Source organism: Rana temporaria, chromosome 8 (genome assembly GCF_905171775.1).
Source record: "Rana temporaria chromosome 8, aRanTem1.1, whole genome shotgun sequence".
In the NCBI taxonomy this organism is placed as follows: Eukaryota; Metazoa; Chordata; class Amphibia; order Anura; family Ranidae; genus Rana; species Rana temporaria.
In genome coordinates, this window is record NC_053496.1 from 189,100,037 (window position 1) to 189,120,801 (window position 20,765).

Consider the following 20,765-nt stretch of genomic DNA (forward strand, 5'->3'; position numbering starts at 1 on the left):
TAGTCCTAGCAGCCAGAGTGGGTATTGTGCCCCTGGATAGGCCCTCTCTCTAGTCCTAGCAGCCAGAGTGGGTACTGTGCCCCTGGATAGGCCTCTCTCTAGTCCTAGCAGCCAGAGTGGGTATTGTGCCCCTGGGTAGGCCTCTCTCTAGTCCTAGCAGCCAGAGTGGGTATTGTGCCCCTGGATAGGCCCTCTCTCTAGTCCTAGCAGCCAGAGTGGGTACTGTGCCCCTGGATAGGCCTCTCTCTAGTCCTAGCAGCCAGAGTGGGTATTGTGCCCCTGGGTAGGCCTCTCTCTAGTCCTAGCAGCCAGAGTGGGTATTGTGCCCCTGGATAGGCCCTCTCTCTAGTCCTAGCAGCCAGAGTGGGTATTGTGCCCCCGGACAGGCCCTCTCTCTAGTCCTAGCAGCCAGAGTGGGTATTGTGCCCCTGGATAGGCCCTCTCTCGTCACACGGGACCTTGGTACAGTCTCTGCCACTGACCTTCCCAAAGGTGGAGATACGTTCGGTCCAGAATCCTCTCACTTTAGGATTAAGCACCCCGATCTCTTCTTGGAGTAATTACTTGTGAATTCAGGAAACTGAACGGGCGACCACTGCTCAGCCTTTCAGTAATGGTGCGTCCTTCAATGAAGTTCAGGCCTCCCCTGAGTGTACCAGCCTCGTGCTCGGTGCTCTCCAGAACAGGTACTTTATTTGGTGACTGCCTCCCTCTAAGACAGACAGCGCAGGACCACTTTGTTAATGTAGACCCAGTCTGACTACTGGGCCTACCCGGCAAATAACGACTCTATACGTGGTCACGGAGCCAGGAACTCTGGACACGCACTCCCGCCCAGGAGGGCCACACACAGGGGTGGTGGGACGACTACCCAGGGCGGACGATGACAACCCCCGAACTAATGATGTCTGTCCCTTAAGTACTCTCCCCCAGCATGCACAGCGAGGCGATCAACCTCCACTGATTGGCCGCTGAGAAAAATTACCCAACAAACCTTGATCTGACTGCTGAACTGACATCCCAGACAACAATAGTGGTCACCTGCAGTACAGCCATGGCTGGAACAGAGGCCCAAATTTGAAAACAAATCAGTCAGAGACAACTAATCCTCTGACTACCCTATAAATTCAAAGCAGGGCCAGCAGAGAAAAACAGCTGCCCCCTACACGTATATATGTACAGGGAGTGCAGAATTATTAGGCAAGTTGTATTTTTGAGGATTAATTTTATTATTGAACAACAACCATGTTCTCAATGAACCCCAAAAACTCATTAATATCAAAGCTGAATATTTTTGGAAGTAGTTTTTAGTTTGTTTTTAGTTTTAGCTATTTTAGGGGGATATCTGTGTGTGCAGGTGACTACTATTACTGTGCATAATTATTAGGCAACTTAACAAAAAAAAAATATATACCCATTTCAATTATTTATTTTTAACAGTGAAACCAATATAACATCTCAACATTCACAAATACACATTTCTGACATTTAAAAACAAAACAAAAACAAATCAGTGACCAATATAGCCACCTTTCTTTGCATGGACACTCAGAAGCCTGCCATCCATGGATTCTGTCAGTGTTTTGATCTGTTCACCATCAACATTGCAATGTGCAGCAGCAACCACAGCCTCCCAGACACTGTTCAGAGAGGTGTACTGTTTTCCCTCCTTGTAAATCTCACATTTGATGATGGACCACAGGTTCTCAATGGGGTTCAGATCAGGTGAACAAGGAGGCCATGTCATTAGTTTTTCTTCTTTTATACCCTTTCTTGCCAGCCACGCTGTGGAGTACTTGGACGCGTGTGATGGAGCATTGTCCTGCATGAAAATCATGTTTTTCTTGAAGGATGCAGACTTCTTCCTGTACCACTGCTTGAAGAAGGTGTCTTCCAGAAACTGGCAGTAGGACTGAGAGTTGAGCTTGACTCCATCCTCAACCCGAAAAGGCCCCACAAGCTCATCTTTGATGATACCAGCCCAAACCAGTACTCCACCTCCACCTTGCTGGCGTCTGAGTCGGACTGGAGCTCTCTGCCCTTTACCAATCCAGCCACGGGCCCATCCATCTGGCCCATCAAGACTCACTCTCATTTCAGCAGTCCATAAAACCTTAGAAAAATCAGTCTTGAGATATTTCTTGGCCCAGTCTTGACGTTTCAGCTTGTGTGTCTTGTTCAGTGGTGGTCGTCTTTCAGCCTTTCTTACCTTGGCCATGTCTCTGAGTATTGCACACCTTGTGCTTTTGGGCACTCCAGTGATGTTGCAGCTCTGAAATATGGCCAAACTGGTGGCAAGTGGCATCTTGGCAGCTGCACGCTTGACTTTTCTCAGTTCATGGGCAGTTATTTTGCGCCTTGGTTTTTCCACACGCTTCTTGCGACCCTGTTGACTATTTTGAATGAAAAGCTTGATTGTTCGATGATCACGCTTCAGAAGCTTTGCAATTTTAAGAGTGCTGCATCCCTCTGCAAGATATCTCACTATTTTTGACTTTTCTGAGCCTGTCAAGTCCTTCTTTTGACCCATTTTGCCAAAGGAAAGGAAGTTGCCTAATAATTATGCACACCTGATATAGGGTGTTGATGTCATTAGACCACACACCTTCTCATTACAGAGATGCACATCACCTAATATGCTTAATTGGTAGTAGGCTTTCGAGCCTATACAGCTTGGAGTAAGACAATGTGCATAAAGAGGATGATGTGGTCAAAATACTCATTTGCCTAATAATTCTGCACTCCCTGCATATCAGCAACTGACTCTTCCTAACAGGCAATCTTTAGAACATATGTCTCACTAGGAAGGTTTGGTTGATCACACCAAGCCTCAATACGATCGTTCTCAACAGTTCGTGGGTGTCTTCGCTAGCATGGGTTGGCGCGCAATGAGTAATTTGTAATCCAAAGATTTTTGGGCAGGTGCCCGTCTCACCCGACCAGGCCTGGGCCTTCTGGACTGCTCCGCCAGCAAAAACTCTGATACTCGGTCCTTCCCGTCACCGACAGTTTTCGGTCTTCCACGCGGCCGTCACACACTGCTGATTGAACGGGTCACCAGCTGCTCTTGGACACGGTCCGGTCACTCCGTCAGGAATCCCCCTCACAGGGTGGGCGATCCGCATAGGCGAGTGTAGGCCCAGGCTTCTCAGGCCTAGGCTCCAGGAGACAAGCCTCAACACATGCCTCCTTCTTGCTTGGAGAGGTGGTCCCCCATAGAGGAGAGCGAAGATCTGACAGGGCGGTCCCGACACAGTGTGCCTGGACCGCCCTGTCATCTGCCAGCTCAGCGGGGATCAACGGAGCGATCCCCGCTGAGCAAGCGGATGATAAATGTGTGAAAGGGCCCTAAGGGAGGGTTATAACACCATTCAAATTTTTTTCGAGCGAGCGCCCCCCCCCCCCCCACCTCCTGAAACGTACCAGGTTACATGCCTTCAACATGGGGTGGGTGCTTTGGGGTCCCCATGTTGATGGGGACAAGGGCCTCATCCCCACAGTCCTTGCCCTGTGTGTGGGGGGCTTATCAGAATCTGTAAGTCCCGTTTAACAAGGGGAGGTGCCCAAATCCCACCCCCCCCCCATGTGAATGAATATCGGTTACATTGTACCCCTACCCATTCACCAAAAAAAGTAAAAATGACAGAAGACAGTTTTAGACAATTCCTTTATTTCGTGTATTTTAGAAAAAAAAGTGTTCCGCAACGTTTGCCCCCTTCTGACATCACATGATGTCAGAAGGAGGTGGAGTCACCCGGTTACATCACCGGGTGGCCCCACCCTTGCCTAATTAACAGCTGTCACAGCCAAGAGACAGCAGTCCACGGGACCCCTCCCATTAAGGCGGAGCTTTTTTTTTTTTTTTGGTCCATCAGTGCCGTGATTGAAGATGACTGGACGTCAATAAAGGAATTGTGAAAAACTGTCTCCTGTCCCAAGAGCCCCTTACCACCAGGCCAGGGTTGTGGGGATGAGGCCCTTGTTCCCATCAACATGGGGGCAAGGTGCTCGAATTTCCCGCTAGTCCTGGTTTAGGGGAACCAATCAGCTGATGTCTAGTAATAATCTTTGTATTTCTATTTTAGTAGATGGACGGGAGATGAGGAAAACCTCAGAGGATTGTCTCACTTTGTCTCCAGACTGTAAAGTAGAAGATGAGGACATCACACAGTATAGTCCAGGAGAAAACCCGACTACCTCAAATGTCCATCCGGCACCACACAGTGTAGATGGACCATCGTATTCCTCTTATCCTGAGGAACCTCAGACTGTGCGGGACGGTGCCGGACCATCGTATTCCTCTTATCCTGAGGAACCTCAGACTGTGCGGGACGGTGCCGGACCATCGTATTCCTCTTATCCTGAGGAACCTCAGACTGTGCGGGACGGTGCCGGACCATCGTATTCCTCTTATCCTGAGGAACCTCAGACTGTGCGGGACTGTGCAGGACCATCGTATTCCTCTTATCCTGAGGAACCTCAGACTGTGCGGGACGGTGCCGGACCATCGTATTCCTCTTATCCCGAGGAACCTCAGACTGTGAGGGACGGTGCAGGACCATCGTATTCCTCTTATCCTGAGGAACCTCAGACTGTGCGGGACGGTGCCGGACCATCATATTCCTCTTTTCCCGAGGAACCTCAGACTGTGAGGGACGGTGCAGGACCATCGTATTCCTCTTATCCTGAGGAACCTCAGACTGTGCGGGACGGTGCCGGACCATCGTATTCCTCTTATCCTGAGGAACCTCAGACTGTGCGGGACGGTGCTGTCCTTCCAACAGATAAGAGCTTTCCCTGTACTGAGTGCGGGAAGTGTTTCCGTTTTAAATACGATCTTAATGAGCATAAAACATCTCACACAGGAGAGAAGCTGCATTCCTGCCCTGAGTACAGGAAATGTTTTTCAAAGAAGACCCAACATCAGAGATTACACAATGGTGAGAAGCCGTATTCCTGTTCTGAGTGCGGAAAATGTTTTTTAAAAAAATCAAAACTTGTCACACATCAAAGGTCTCACATGGGGGAAAAAACATATTTCTGTTTTGAGTGCGGGAAATGTTTTTCAAGGAAATGGAATCTCACCCAACATCAGAGGTCTCACACCGGTGAGAAGCCATATTGCTGTACTGAGTGCGGGAAATGTTTTTCAGATAAGAGCACTCTTTACAAACATCAGCGATCTCACACAGGTGAGAAGCCATATTTCTGTACTGAGTGCGGAAAATGTTTTTCAGAAAAGAGCACTCTTTACAAACATCAGATAACTCACACGGGGGAGAAGCCATATTCCTGTCCTGAGTGCGGGAAATGCTTTTCACTGAAGTCCAGTCTTTGCAAACATCAGATATCTCACACGGGGGAGAAGCCGTATTCCTGTCCTGAGTGCGGGAAATGTTTTTCACAGAAATGCATTCTTAATGCACATCAGAGATCTCACACAGGGGAGAAGCCGTATTCCTGTCCTGAGTGTGGGAAATGTTTTTCACGGAAGTCCCATCTTTCCAGACATCAGAGATCTCACAGATGTGAAAAGCCGTATTCCTGTCCTGAGTGTGGGAAATGTTTTGCAGATAAGTCCAGTCTTTACAAACATCAGAGATCTCACACGGGGGAGAAGCCATATTCTTGTCCTGAGTGCGGGAAATGTTTTTCACAGAAGTCCGGTCTTAACTCACATCAGAGATATCACACAGGGGAGAAGCCGTATTCCTGTCTTGAGTGTGGGAAATGTTTTTCAATGGAGTCCCATCTTTACAGACATCAGAGATCTCACATGGGGGAGAAGCCATATTCCTGTCCTGAGTGTGGGAAATGTTTTTCACAGATGTCCAGCCTTAATGCACATCAGAGGTCTCACACGGGGGAGAAGCCATATTCCTGTCTTGAGTGCGGCAAATGTTTTTCACAGACATCTGGTCTTAACGCACATCGGAAGTCCCACACAGGGGAGAAGCCATATTCCTGTCCTGAGTGTGGAAAATGTTTTAAAGATAAATCAAAGCTTGTCACACATCAGAGGTCTCACACAGGTGATAAGCCGTATTCCTGTCCTGAGTGTGGAAAATGTTTTATAGCTAAATCAAAACTTGCCACACATCAGAGATCTCACACGGGGGAGAAGCCGTATTCCTGTCCTGAGTGCGGGAAATGTTTTATAGCTAAATCAAAACTTGCCACACATCAGAGATCTCACATGGGGGAGAAGCCATTTTCCTGTCCGGAGTGCGGGAAATGTTTTATAGATAAATCAAAACTTACCACACATCAGAGATCTCACACGGGGGAGAAGCCGTATTCCTGTCCTGAGTGCGGGAAATGTTTTATAGATAAATCAAAACTTACCACACATCAGAGATCTCACACGGGGGAGAAGCCGTATTCCTGTCCTGAGTGCGAGAAATGTTTTTCACAGAAGTCCGGTCTTAACGCACATCAGAGATCTCACACAAGGAAGAAGCCGTATTCCTGTCCTGAGTGCGGGAAATGTTTTTCACTGGAGTCCCATCTTTACACACATCAGATATCTCACACGGGGGAAAAGCCATATCCCTGTCCTGAGTGTGGAAAATGTTTTATAGATAAATCAAAACTTGTCACACATCAGCGGTCTCACACGAGGGTGAAGCCACTTTCCAGTCCTGAGTACGGGAATAGTCAGTCACAGAAGTCCTCTGTTTACAGTCACCTGAGATTGGACACGGAGGAGAACGAACTCTCCTGGTCTGAGTGAGGGAATTTCTTCCTCACTGAAGTCCTGTCTTCCTGTACATCAGGGGTCCCACACAACCCTTGAGGTGTACTCGTTGGATTTCGACCTTTACTATTTCCTGATTTTATGACTGCAGTCTTGTTACATTTTTTATTATCATTTTAATTTTATCGAATGAAGAAAAGATTGTGCGTGTCGGTGCAATGAGGACAAACTTTGTATCCAAATATTACTCATAGGAGACGCTATTAAAGTCTTCACAGGTCATCAGTGTAGAGGGAACCCAGAATAATGGGCCCAGAAACAGAAATACCCTCCAAGCAACCCAATGGGACAACAGAGTTATATGTTATAGATTTATATGTTGTAGATTTATATATTATAGATTTATATGTTATAAATTTATATATTATAGATTTATGCGTTGTAGATTTATATCAATTTATATATTATAGATTTATGTGTTGTAGATTTATATCAATTTATATATTATAGATTTATGTGTTATAGATTTATATAGATTCATATACTGTACATACAAGAAAGTGTGCAATCCTAAGGATTCAAACTCCATCTCTCCCTCAATCTCGACTGCCGAGGGTGAAAGTTCTTCTCTCCCCGGGAAGGAATCATGAACAACAGGTTTCAGCAGAGAAACATGGAAAACAGGATGAATCCTGTAGGAGTTAGGCAGAGCTAATTCAAAGGCTACAGCATTGATCTTCCGCTTAATCTTAAAAGGACCAATGAACCTCGGACCCAACTTCCGTGAGGGAATGTGCTATCTAAGGTTGGGGGCTGACAACCAGACTTCCTCCCCGACTTCGAAAGCCGGGCACTCCTTCTTCCCTCTATTATAGAACTTCTTGTAGTCCTCCTGGGCCTGCTGCATCATTTCCTGGAGTTTCCGGAAATTCAACTGGACAGAAGTTATGTGATCCTGTACGGCTGGAACGGATATCTCGGGGATGGAATTGGGGAGAAAGGAAGGGTGGAAGCCAAGATTGGACCAAAAAGGAGTTTGACTGGTGGTGGAATGGACAAAATTATTGTAAGCAAATTCAGCAGATGGTAGCAGGGATGACCAGTCATCCTGGGAAACCGAGCAGAAGCAACGGAGGTATTGTTCCAAAGTCTGATTCGTCCTCTCTGTCTGACCGTTGCTCTGAGGGTGGTAAGCAGATGAGAGGCAAATCTTGATCTCCAGGGATTTACAAAGTTCCTTCCAGAATTTGAATGTAAATTGTACACCTCTGTCTGAGACAATGCTCTTATGTACCCCATGGAGCCTGACTATCTCTTTAAAGAAAATCCTGGCCGTGTCCGCAGCAGAAGGAGTACCCACCATGGGCAGGAAGTGTGCCATCTTGGAGAGACGGTTGATCATGACTAGGATCGTGGTGAAGCCCCCAGAAGGAGGTAGATCAACAATGAAGTCCAATTTATAGTCGTCATACTGACATCTAAATATCAATTATCTAATCAGACTATACTTTTTATATCACTACACCAGTCAGCTAAAATTTTCTCCAAACTTGACCTTCGGGGCGCCTACAACCTTATCCGGATCAGAGCGGGACATGAGTGGAAGACCGCTTTTAGATCCAGGTTTGGACATTACGAATACCTCGTAATGCCCTTTGGACTCTGCAATGCTCCAGCTACCTTTCAGCACCTGGTCAACAATATTTTCCGTGAACATCTGGGTGACTTCTTAGTTGTATAGCTGGATGACATTCTCATTTTCTCTGCTTCCGTTAAACTACACCGGGTCCATGTTAAAAAAGTTCTCACCATACTCAGGAACCACAAGCTGTACCTCAAGGCTGAAAAGTGTGACTTTGCGAAAACCACTGTACAATTTCTCGGTTTCATTATCTCCACCAGCGGAGTTGCTATGGATCCACAGAAGGTCAAGGCGATTCAAGAATGGCCAGCTCCAGGGGACAAGAAAGGGGAACAACGATTCATTGGGTTTGCCAATTTCATGAAACATGTCATATACTGCCTTAGGATGGATCATTTACACCATCTGACTCTTTCCAGTTCTGTAGACACGATGTAGGAGAAAAATTACAAATGACTTACCAGGTGGTACCCAGTCCCCTCCAAGCTTGCTGCCATTTATCCAGTCTAACCATTGCTGGAAGGGTTGTGGATATGGAGGTCTCCTACATATTTGGTGGAACTGTCCCGGGATTCCTCTGTTCTGGTCGGACGTTAGGACCCAGATTCCATCTATCTCAGATGTAGACACTCCTGATTCTCTGATACACTTTTTCCCCATCAGCCATTTATAAGAAACGTGGGCTGCCCCTTCTCTTCAATGCTGCTAGTTGACTCATTCCCGTCTATTGGAGGAGACCTCCAGACCCGAGCTCAGCTGATTGGAAGAAGAAAGCCACGGATGAAATGGCGGCTGAAGAATGAATGGCTACGTGAATGGGGACATTGTGGTAGAAATTTTGTTAAAGCGCTTGTATAGTCATTTTGTTAACTTTTACCTACAGGTAAGCCTATAATAGGTAATAGCATTTCGAATTGAGCAAAATGATCTCTCCATATACATAGAGGTATATTTATCAATGGGTGGATGAAGGCATGAAGATGTATCGCACAAAACAGCATTGCAGGATTGTAATTGTCCACCAGTCTACCCAACTGACTCTCTTCACCAGTCTACCCAACGGACTCTCTCCACCAGTCTACCCAACTGACTCTTCACCAGTCTACCCAACTGACTCTCTTCACCAGTCTACCCAATTTACTCTCCACCAGTCTACCCAACTGACTCTCTTCACCAGTTTACCCAACTGACTCTTCATCAGTCTACCCAAATGACTCTCTGCCAGTCTACCCAGCTGACTCTCCACCAGTCTACCCAACTGACTCTCTTCACCAGTCTACCCAACTGACTCTCTTCACCAGTCTACCCAAATGACTCTCTTCACCAGTCTACCCAACTGACTCTCTTCACCAGTCTACCCAGCTGACTCTCTGCCAGTCTACCCAGCTGACTCTCCACCAGTCTACCCAACTGACTCTCTTCACCAGTCTACCCAACTGACTCTCTTCACCAGTCTACCCAATTTACTCTCCACCAGTCTACCCAAATGACTCTCCACCAGTCTACCCAACTGACTCTCTACCAGTCTACCCCACTGACTTTCCACAAGTCTACCCAACTGTGTCTCTTTAGGTAAGTATTGGGGGGACTGCTGCACACAGAGGGCCAGATTCACAGAGATCTGCTGATACTCCGGCGTACTTTCAAATTTCCCGCGTCGTATCTTAATTTGTGATTCACAAACAAGATACGACGGCATTTGGCTAAGATCCGACAGGCGTACGCCTTCGGATCTTAGGATGCAATACTTCGGCCGCCGCTGGGTGGAGTTTGCGTCGTTTTCCAGCGTCGGGTATGCAAATTAGCTTTTACGGCGATCCACGAAGGTACGCGCGTTCGTTACGTCGTCGCTAGTCGGTTTTTCCCATCGCAAAGTTACGGCTGCTATTGAGGTGGTGTAACAATAGACAGCCCATGTTAAGGTATGGCCGTCATTCCCGCGTCGTATTTCAATTTTTTTTTTGCGTAAGACGTCGGGAAACACGAAAGTACGTTACGCACGTCGCCGTTCAAAAAACACGTCCGGGCGCCGTAATTTCGCGCAAAGAACGGCGGGAAATTTCCAAACGGAGCATCGCAGAACGTTCGACGCGGGAACGCGCCTAATTTAAATGATACACGCCCCATTTGAATTAGGCGGGCTTGCGCCGGACGGCTTTACGTTACACCGCCGTAAGTTTACAAGCAAGTGCTTGGTGAATCAGGCACTTGCGCTGAAAACTTGTGGCGGTGTAACGTAAAGACGATACGTTACGCCACCGCGATTCTTTATGAATCTGGCCCAGAAGGTTTATTTATCTTAATACATAGAGTGCACCTTCTGCCTTTAGAACCACTTTAAGTATGCAGAACAACCCTCCTGGCCTCCGCCCTCCAGCTTCCATAAAGTTCTCCAACTTTCCAGAACCAGGGGGAGGCATCAGAGAGCTGCCTCTATGAGTCATCCAGCCCTCTGACCCAATTAAGACTCACAGGGCCAGATTCACATAGAAGAGCGGCGGCGTAACGTATCGTAGATACGTTACACCGCCGCAATTTTTCATCGCAAGTGCCTGATTCACCAAGCACTTGCGATGAAAACCTATGCCGGCGCAAGGCAGGCCAATTCAAATGGGCGTGTGCCATTTAAATTAGGCGCGCTCCCGCGCCTGACCTACCGCGCATGCTCCGTTTCCGAACTTCCGCCGTGCTTTGCGCGCTGTGACGTAATTTTTTCGAACGGCGACGCGCGTAGCGTAATTCCGTATTCCTGGACGGCTTACGCAAACGACGTTATTTTTAAAATTTCGACACGGGAACGACGGCCATACTTTATACAGCAATACGATTGCTGTGTAAAGCTCAGGCACCAAAAAAAACGACTAACTTTGCGACGGGAAACTAGACTAGCGGCGATGTAGCGAACGTGAAAAACCATCGGGAATCGCCGTAACTCCTAATTTGCATACCCGACGCTGGTTTACGACACGAACTCCCCCCAGTGGCGGCCGCGGTATTGCATTGCATCTTAAGATCCGACAGTGTAAAACAATTACACCTGTCGGATCTTATGGCTATCTAAGAATCAGTCGCATAGATAGAAACAGAGATACGACGGCGTATCAGGAGAAACGCCGTCGTATCCCTTTTGTGAATCTGGCCCACAGGTTTTAAACATGAGTCAGAGTAAGTTTTCCTGCACTCACACTAGTAGCACACTAGAGGGTGCCATACAGGTAGCATTTTACAAAAATAATTTGTATGGAATGTGTTAATGATTACAAGAAAAGCAGCAAAATAGATCCCCTTCAGCCAGCAACAAGAGATTACAGCCAGCAACAATAGATCCCCAGCAGGAACAATATGCCCCCCAGAAACAAAAAAATTCTGGTATATTGGTGACAAATGGGAGAAGGACCCCATATTTCAGTAGTACGTGAGAGAAGGACATAGGGCCAGATTCACCAAAGAGATACGACGGCGTATCTCCTGATACGCCGTCGTATCTCTGTGATCCGCCCGTCCTAACTATGCGACTGATTCATAGAATCAGTTACGCATAGCTAACCCTAAGATCCGACAGGTGTAATTGAATTACACTGTCGGATCTTAAGGATGCAATTCTAGGCCGGCCGCTAGGTGGCGAGGCCATTGCGGCCGGCGTAGAATATGCAAATGAATACTTACGGCGATCCCCGAAGGGCCCGTCGATCTAACTGTACGTCGTTTCCGTCAAGTTGCGCCGTGTAAAATTAGGGCTTAGCCCTAGTTGTCCTAAGCCATGTTAAGTATGGGCGTCGTTCCCGCTACGAAATTTAAAAAACAACGTCGTTTGCATAAGACGTCCGTGAATGGCGCTGGACGCCATTTACGTTAACGTCTAAGCAAATGACGTCATTTAGCGCAATGCACGTCGGGTAATTTACCCGACGGAGCATGCAGTACGCTCGGCGCGGGAACGCGCCTAATTTAAATTGTGCCCGCCCCATTTGAATAGGGCGGGCTTGCGCCGAGCGCATTTACGATACACCGCCGTAAGTGTTCTGAGAATCAGGCACTTACGCTGTAAACCTGCGGTGGTGTAACGTAAATCACATACGTTACGCTGCCCAGGAGCAACGTAATTATATGTGAATCTGGCTCATAGCTCCCAACTGTCCCTGATTTCGAGGGACTGTCCCTGATTTGGAACAAAGTCCCTCTTATTTGTCCCTCATGTTGGTCTGATCTATAGAGTTGTATATAAAATGCACTTTTTATCTTTCAAAAAGTGTTTTCCAGCGCTAAACCTTCCATCCAATTTCTACATTGCTGCATTTGTAAGCCAATATAAAGGAGTAGTAGTGGTAAAAAAAAAAAAAAAAAGCCCATGTGGATTTAATTGACCTTTTTTTGTTAATTCTCCTTTAAGGGGATGTGGCAGGGGGCGTATCCTATGCCTACATACGTATTCTAGTAGGTGTCCCTCATTCCCATTTCAAAATATTGGGAGGGATCGGAGAAGGACATTCCTACATCATCATGAAATCATTGTTACTGAGAGACAGAAATTGTCCATTGCTCAAGGAACCCCTAGAAACCTTTGGAGGAACCCTGGCTGAGAAAGGCTGGACTAGGCAGTAATATATTTCTCTCCCCCTTGGTGGGAGTGGAGATGACCCATCTATAAGGATATACAATACATACACACACACACAAGGCCGTGTTCACACTACGAGACATTTCTCGGGGCTGCAGTTCCTCTGAGCTCCACAAGGTGGTGATATTTTCACTTCTCCCATAGAGACAGGAAGACAGGAAGTGATGTCAGGTGCAAACAGGAAGTGGTATAAGATAAAGACAGGAAGTTCCATGAGGTACGACGAACAGAGGTGACATTGCTGGAGAAGGAAGCAGAGGAGGTAATAAGATCTTATCTTCTATTTACACCCAGTAACCCCGTCATGTCCGTCCTCTTCCTCCATAGTCACTGTGACGTCTTTTATCTCCAGCAGATGATGATACACACATATATAGTGTGGAGACCTAGATTAACCCCTTCAGGGTCAGAACATTCCCCCACTTACAGGGCCGGAACATTCTCTTCATTATGGAGATGTGTCGCCTTTCCCACCAATCACCTTCCCACCTCTACAGTCTGTACTAATAGATTAGGGTGACCACGTGTCCCGGATTGCCCGGGACAGTCCCGCATTTTGCCGGTCTGTCCCGGGCACCTTCATTCCAGGACAATACAGTGTCCCGGAATGAAACTGACACAGAGCTCCCCGGTGCCAAGCTGATGCCCCCAAAAAAAGCCACCACATCACCGCTTTACTCACTGACAGTACTTGTCCTGGCCGGGAGTGCCTGGAGGAGCACAGTCCCTGCCCCCTGCTTGTGATTGGAGAAATCATAAATCCCGTCTCTTGTGTCCAATCACTGTGCTGTGATTCGTTACAGCAGAAGCTGATTTTTGGGAAGGGATGGTGTCCCTGAATGGTAGTTTGGAAATGTGGTCACCCTATAATGAATAGAGATGGGCTCGGGCGTGTTCGGAATCCCGATTCCGCCAGGAAGCCAACACTGTACAGGGTAATCAGAAGCAGTGAGATATTTCCCGTTCTGCAGCTGTACAGATCGGGAAACATAGAGGTGATTCGCCTACAGCGTCGGCTTCCTGGCGGGATCTGGCACGTGGGATTACGAACAGCGCAATTGCTTACTTGCCCCGGCGTAACGAATGCTCCTGATTCAGGAACCTCGTTACGCCGACTGCAGCCTAAGATATGCGCGGCATAAGGCTCTTATGCCCGCATATCTTAGGCTGCATTCTTGCGATGACCGCTAGGTGGCGTTCCCGTTGTGCTCAGCGTATAGTATGCAAATTGCATACTAACGCCGATTCACAACGTTGCGCGAGCCCTGCGTACGCAATTTACGTCGTTTCCGTACGGCGGTTTTTGCGTAAGGCTGCCCCTGCTATTAGCAGGGGCAGCCAATGTTACGTATACCCGTCGTTCCCGCGTCGCGAAATTTACGTAGTTTGCGTAAGTGAATCGTGAATGGCGCTGGACGCCATTCACGTTCACTTTAAAGCAAATGGCGTCCTTGCGACGTCATTTGCCGCAATGCACGTCGGGAAAGTTTCCAGACGGAGCATGCGCTCTACGCTCGGCGCGGGAACGCGCCTAATTTAAATGATTCCCGCCCCCTACGGGATCATTTAAATTGCGCGCGCTTACGCCGGGCATTTTGCCGGCGCGCCCACGCAATATACGGAGCTACTGCTCCGTGAATCAAGGGCAGCGCAGTAAAAAATGCGCGAATCTACTTGAATCCAGCCCCGTCTCTTTTCCTCTTTCCTCCCGCACAAACCCTTGCATGCTCCAGCTGGATCACTCTCTAGAGCAGTGATGGAGAACCTTGCCCCCCCCCCCCAGATGTTTTGGAACATTTGGAGTGCCAAGGTTCACCATCACTGCTCTAGATCAGTGGTCTCCAAACTGTTGCCCGAGGGCCAGATGCGGCCCTTTTCTTGCCTTTATCCAGCCCTTGGAGCAGTATCCCTCCCAATGATACGAGACACTATTCTCCCATCTGACACCGACAATGGAGCACCATTTCTCCCACTGACACCACGAATGGGGCACTATTACTCCCTACGATACCAACAATGGGGCACTATTCCTCCCCCTAATACCCAATGTTTACTCCCACTGATGCCAGGAACATTTTCACTCCCGCTGGCCAAAGTCCGGCCCTCCAAGAGTCTGAAGGACAATAAACCGGCCCTTTGTTTAGAATGTTTGGAGACCCCTGCTCTAGATGATCTGACCTGCTCCCAGAGCTAGCAATCGCCCATTAAAGGCAGGAACTCGCAGCCCCTTTACGTGTAGCTCAGATAAAGTGAAACAGCATGTAACTTCTCCTCTGTGGTCACTAAACCCAGCACCACCTCTGCAAGCCCTGCCAACCCACCCCTGCCCTTTTTCACCGGCCCTCCTGGCTGCCTCTGCACACCAGGCCACCCAACTGAGTCTTGTCCAGCCCCACCTATTTAACTCTTGACCAGCCCTACCCGGCTGAATCTCAGGAGGTCTCTCAGGGAAAGGACTGAAGACTTAAAGAGGAAGGAAACCCTGATGGGTGTTACTTCCTCTTTGTTTCCCTGCTAGGTAAACCATAATGGGTTACTACCCCTCTTTCTTCCAGGGGCAGCGAACTCCGGCTCTGTGAGTGGCCGGAGTCGTGTGACGTCACTCCCACGGGAGCCGCCACTCACGGCATGACCCGAGTTAGAAACGGCGCAGCGTGCCCTTTCTAACTCCGGCGCATGTGCAGATGAAATTGGAAATCGCCGTGCAGGTCTGGGAAATATTTCAGGCACTTACAGGTAAGCTTTAATCTAGGCTTACCTGTAGGTTAAAGTGGTTGTAAAGGGTTTATAACCACTTTAAGCACACCACTGTCTTTATGGGAGACTGGCTATATGTGGCAGTCTCCCCCCCCCTCATTAGTCTCCACAGCGTTGCACTACTCAGTCCTCTCTTGCTCCCGTGCTTCCAGGAAGGCCCCCCTCCTCTGTGTTCTAGCAGGATTCTTCCAGCACCCGAGCCCCAGCCCAAGGCAGGACACCCCCCCCCCCTCTAGGGGGCACCCCTGAGGGCTACTGACAGCCTGCTTAACACTGCATCTCCATCTTCCACCCATCTTCCCCTACTGGCATGGCACATGTCTGTTTATGAGGTATTGTCTGCCAGCCCATGACTGGGGATTGACCTCCTGCTCTGTGTTCTAGCAGGATTCTTCCAGCACCTGAGCCCTGGCCCAAGGCAGGGACACCTCCCTCAGACTAGGGGGCACCCCTGAGGACCACTGACAGCCTCATCAACACTGCATCTCCATCTTTCACTCGACTTCCCCTGCTGGCATGGCCCATGTCTATTTATGAGGTATTCTCTGCCACCTCTTTACTGGGGATTGGCTGAGGCCTCATAAACATGCATAGCAACTCCACCTATCCCCCTGTCCTCTCGTTCTAGAAAATTCTCCAACCTTCTAGACCAGGGGGAGGCACCAGAGAGCTGCCATGATGAGTCACCCAGCCCTGAACATTAATGAACCCTGACCCAGATTCCATGGCTCAGGCCTAACCCCGAGCCAAACTAAATGTTGTCTACACTAACTTTTAGCACACACTAGAAGGTGCTACATACAGAACCCCCCCCCCACAGCTCCTTCTCCTAATGTCTCTCCAACCAGAGTCAGACAATCCTATGACATCACACTGACCTCACAGCTCCTCTTCCCAATGTCCCTCCAACTAGAGTCAGACAATCCTATGACATCACACTGACCTCACACAGCTCCTCCCAATGTTCCTCCATTCTTTTTTTCCATTGGTCTTAGAATGTGGACGGACCTTTTGCATCCTCACAAGCAAAGCAAAAGTGTTGTTCCTGCATTGTGTGTAATGACACCAGACCTCGCGACAAGCTTTTAACCTACAAAGTGTGTGTGGGGGGGGGGGGGGGTCCTGTGTGAATAAATTATATCTCATTGAGGCATTTATAAATATAGAGACGTGACTGGTGAGGAGGTTTCTGAGAATATCAATTGATTTTACCATTCGTGTTCAGCTCTAGTTTTCCTCCTGTGAAGTCTGGAGATCATATGACCAATAAAAAAAAAAAAAAGAAGATTCTAGAAGTGTCAGTGTCTGGATGGTGACTGTATCATTGTGTGTGTCAGGTTCCTATAAGGTGTCAGGATGTCACTGTCTATTTCTCCATGGAGGAGTGGGAGTATTTAGAAGGACACAAGGATCTCTACAAGGACGTCATGATGGACAATCAGCCGCCCCTCACATCACCGGGTAAGAGGAGACTTTATTGTAAAGGAGAGAGCAGTACGGAGGCTCCACCTAGATCCCCCATCATCTGATAAACACATAGAAACAATGTATTCAGTCAGTGTGTGTGTTTCCTACAGATGGATCCAGTAATGGGAACCCACCAGAGAGATGTCCCCGTCCTCTGTATTCCCGGGATTATTCCACACAGGAAGGTCACACCATCCCCCACCATCATCAGGTAGATGAGGAACAATCACTGATAGTATCATTAGGATCAGTACATTATCTGCATTGTTACCATTGATGTCATTTTTATTCTATATTCAGAGTGGAAACCTGAGAGATCCTAAAGTTGAGGTTAAAGAAGAGATAAAAGAGGAGGATGATGAGGATGGGGTGATGGAGGAAGAACACAAAAATCTGTACCAGGACACCATGGAGGAGTCATCCAGCTACAGAAACCCACCAGAGAGATGTCCCCGTCTTCTGTATTCCCGGGATTCCACACAGGAAGGTCACACCATCCCCCACTGTTACAAGGTCGGTGGGGTGGAGCATCTAGAACATGGACTGGTGGAGATGATGTGTGGATTTAGTATGTAAGTTTATATCTTACAGATGATTTTCTCTCTCATTCTCTTGGTTTAGAGTGGAGATCCAATCGATATAGAATTTGAGGTGAAATCAGAAGAAGAAGAGACGTATGTGAGGGATGATCAGCAGTCTATGGAGGAGGATGGAATAACGGGGACATTTATAGAGGAGGACACTCCTACAGAGATCAGCACAGGTGGGTCATTAACACTAAATCCATTCCTCCACCCATACTGCTCACTGATTGGTCCAGAGTAGGGCGGGGACTGGGTGATATCAGCCTGTAATCCCCTGGTCACTTTCCTGAGCTGTGTTCCCCATCCTGTATTCCTGTATTTCTCTCGGATAATCTTCCTTCTCTGTGCTGCAGACACAATTTATGTCTCTAGACTGGATTTATGGAGATTCTGGGGTTCAGCTGGCAGCAAAATGTTGATTTTCACCATGGGGTTTGCTTGACCTAGACACCTGGGGTATGTACCTTGGGTCTTCTGCCCCATGTCCGGGTCTAGTGAGATCTCTGACAGAACAATTCTCCCGGGTTACTTGCTCTGTTATTTGCTGGCTGTGCCGGGTGGAGGGATATGTCTGTATAGTCTCAGACCCAAGTCACTGAGTGCAGTCTCAGGAGATGGGAGGCAGCGGTGTGGGATCTCTGCAACTTGTCTCCAGTAAACATTTCATCCGCCACTGATTACTGAATACCGATATTATGAGCCTGAATCCTTATGTCTTGTACACACGACCAGTTTTCCCCTCGGGAAAGCTGCCATGACAGCTTTTGGCCGGGAAAACTGCCGTGTGTATGCTTCATGGCAGTTTTACCTACAGGAAAACCGCTGGGAATCCAGTCAAAAAAATAAGAACATGTTTTCCCAGCCAAAGTCCTATAATCCCCTCATCACTGTCACTCCTATAAAAGACAGTTCTCGTTGTTTCCTCACTCTCTGACTAAGGTCCATGAATAAAGAAATGATCTGGTAGGAGATCAGAGGACCCATTTACTAGTTACCTTGAGGGGGAATTGTAAGATCCTCAGAGACAAAGCTGCCTGATGTGGGCGGAGTCCTGGTTTAGGGGAACCAATCGGCTCATGTCTAGTAATAATCTTTGTATTTCTATTTTAGTAGATGGACGGGAGATGAGGAAAACCTCAGAGGATTGTCTCACTTTGTCTCCAGACTGTAAAGTAGAAGATGAGGACATCACACAGTATAGTCCAGGAGAAAACCCGACTACCTCAAATGTCCATCCGGCACCACACAGTGTAGATGGACCATCGTATTCCTCTTATCCTGAGGAACCTCAGACTGTGCGGGACGGTGCCGGACCATCATATTCCTCTTATCCTGAGGAACCTCAGACTGTGCGGGACGGTGCCGGACCATCGTATTCCTCTTATCCTGAGGAACCTCAGACTGTGCGGGATGGTGCCGGACCATCGTATTCCTCTTATCCTGAGGAGCCTGAGACTGTGCGGGACGGTGCCGGACCATCGTATTCCTCTTATCCTGAGGAACCTCAGACTGTGCGGGACGGTGCCGTCCTTCCAACAGATAAGAGGTTTTCCTGTCCTGAGTGTGGGAAGTGTTTCAGTTCTAAAAGCAGTCTTAATAAGCATAAAAAATCTCATACAGGTGAGAAGCCGTATTCCTGTCCTGAGTGTGGGAAATGTTTTTCACAGAAGGCCCATCTTTACCGACATCAGAGATTTCACACGGGGGAAAAAACATATTTTTGTTCTGAGTGCGGGAAATGTTTTTCAGAGAAAAGTGATCTCAACAGGCACCAAAGGTCTCACACAGGTGAGAAGCCGTATTCCTGTCCTGAGTGCGGGAAATGTTTTTCAGGGAAATCCAGTCTCAACAGACACCAAAGGTCTCACACAGGTGAAAAGCCGTATTCCTGTCCTGAGTGTGGGAAATGTTTTTCAGAGAAAACCGATCTCAACAGACACGAAAGGTCTCACACAGGGGAGAAGCCGTATTCCTGTCCTGAGTGTGGCAAACGTTTTTCTCAGAAATCCTTCCTTATCACACATCAGAGATCTCACACGGGGGAGAAGCCGTATTCTTGTTCTGAGTGTGGGAAACATTTTTCAGAGAAGTCCCTCCTTATCATACATCAGAGATCTCACACAGATGAGAAGCCATATTCCTGTCCTGAGTGTGGGAAATGTTTTTCAGACACGTCTGATCTTTATAATCATCAGAGATTTCACACGGTTGAGAAGCCGTATTCTTGTTCTGAGTGTGGGAAATGTTTTTTTAAAAAATCTGAACTTGTCACACATCAAAGGTCTCACACAGGCGAAAAACCATATTTCTGTTTTGAATGCGGGAAAAGTTTTTCAAGGAAATGGAATCTCAACCAACACCAAAGGTCTCACACGGGTGAGAAGCCGTATTCCTGTCCTGAGTGCGGGAAATGTTTTTCAGAAAAGGGCACTCTTTACGCACATCAGAGATTGCACACGGGGGAGAAGCCGTATTTCTGTTCTGAGTGTGGTAAATGCTTTTCACAGAAATCGCATCTTTACAAACATCAGAGATCTCACACAGGGGAGAAGCCGTATTCCTGCCCTGAGTGTGGGAAAGGTTTTTCACAAAAGCCCCATCTTTACACACATCAGAGATTTCACATGAAGGAGAAGCCGTATTCCTGTCCTGAGTGCGGGAAATGTTTTTCACAGAAGTCCAATCTAAAGGCTCATCAGATATCTCACACGGGGGAGAAGCCGTATTCCTGTCCTGAGTGTGGGAAAGGTTTTTCACGGAAGTCCAGGCTTAATGCACATCAGAAATCTCACACGGGGGAGAAGCCGTATTCCTGTCCTGAGTGTGGGAAATGTTTTTTAGACAAGTCCAGTCTTTGCAGACATCAGAGATCTCACACGGGGGAGAAGCCACCTTCCTGTCCTGAGTGAGGGAATTGTTCCTCACTGAAGTCCTGTCTTCCTGTACATCAGGGGTCCCACACAACCCTGGAGGTGTATTCGTTGGATTTCGACCTTTTAC

The 20,765-nt window shown here is 47.8% G+C and overlaps 2 protein-coding genes across 2 annotated transcripts in view; one reads left to right on the forward strand and one right to left on the reverse strand.

Annotated features, from left to right (window-relative positions):
• The window catches only part of LOC120909737, an 857,992-nt gene that overhangs the window by 599,080 nt on the left and 238,147 nt on the right, over positions 1–20,765 (reverse strand). The window lies entirely within an intron of this gene.
• LOC120909821 (zinc finger protein 585A-like) overlaps positions 3,443–20,765 on the forward strand; it is a 31,201-nt gene continuing 13,878 nt past the window's right edge. The window contains exons 1-3 of the mRNA XM_040321548.1: positions 3,443–3,447; positions 4,750–6,378; positions 19,312–20,663. Coding sequence (XP_040177482.1) covers positions 3,443–3,447; positions 4,750–6,378; positions 19,312–20,663 — 2,986 coding nt within the window. The remainder of the gene's footprint in view (positions 3,448–4,749; positions 6,379–19,311; positions 20,664–20,765) is intronic.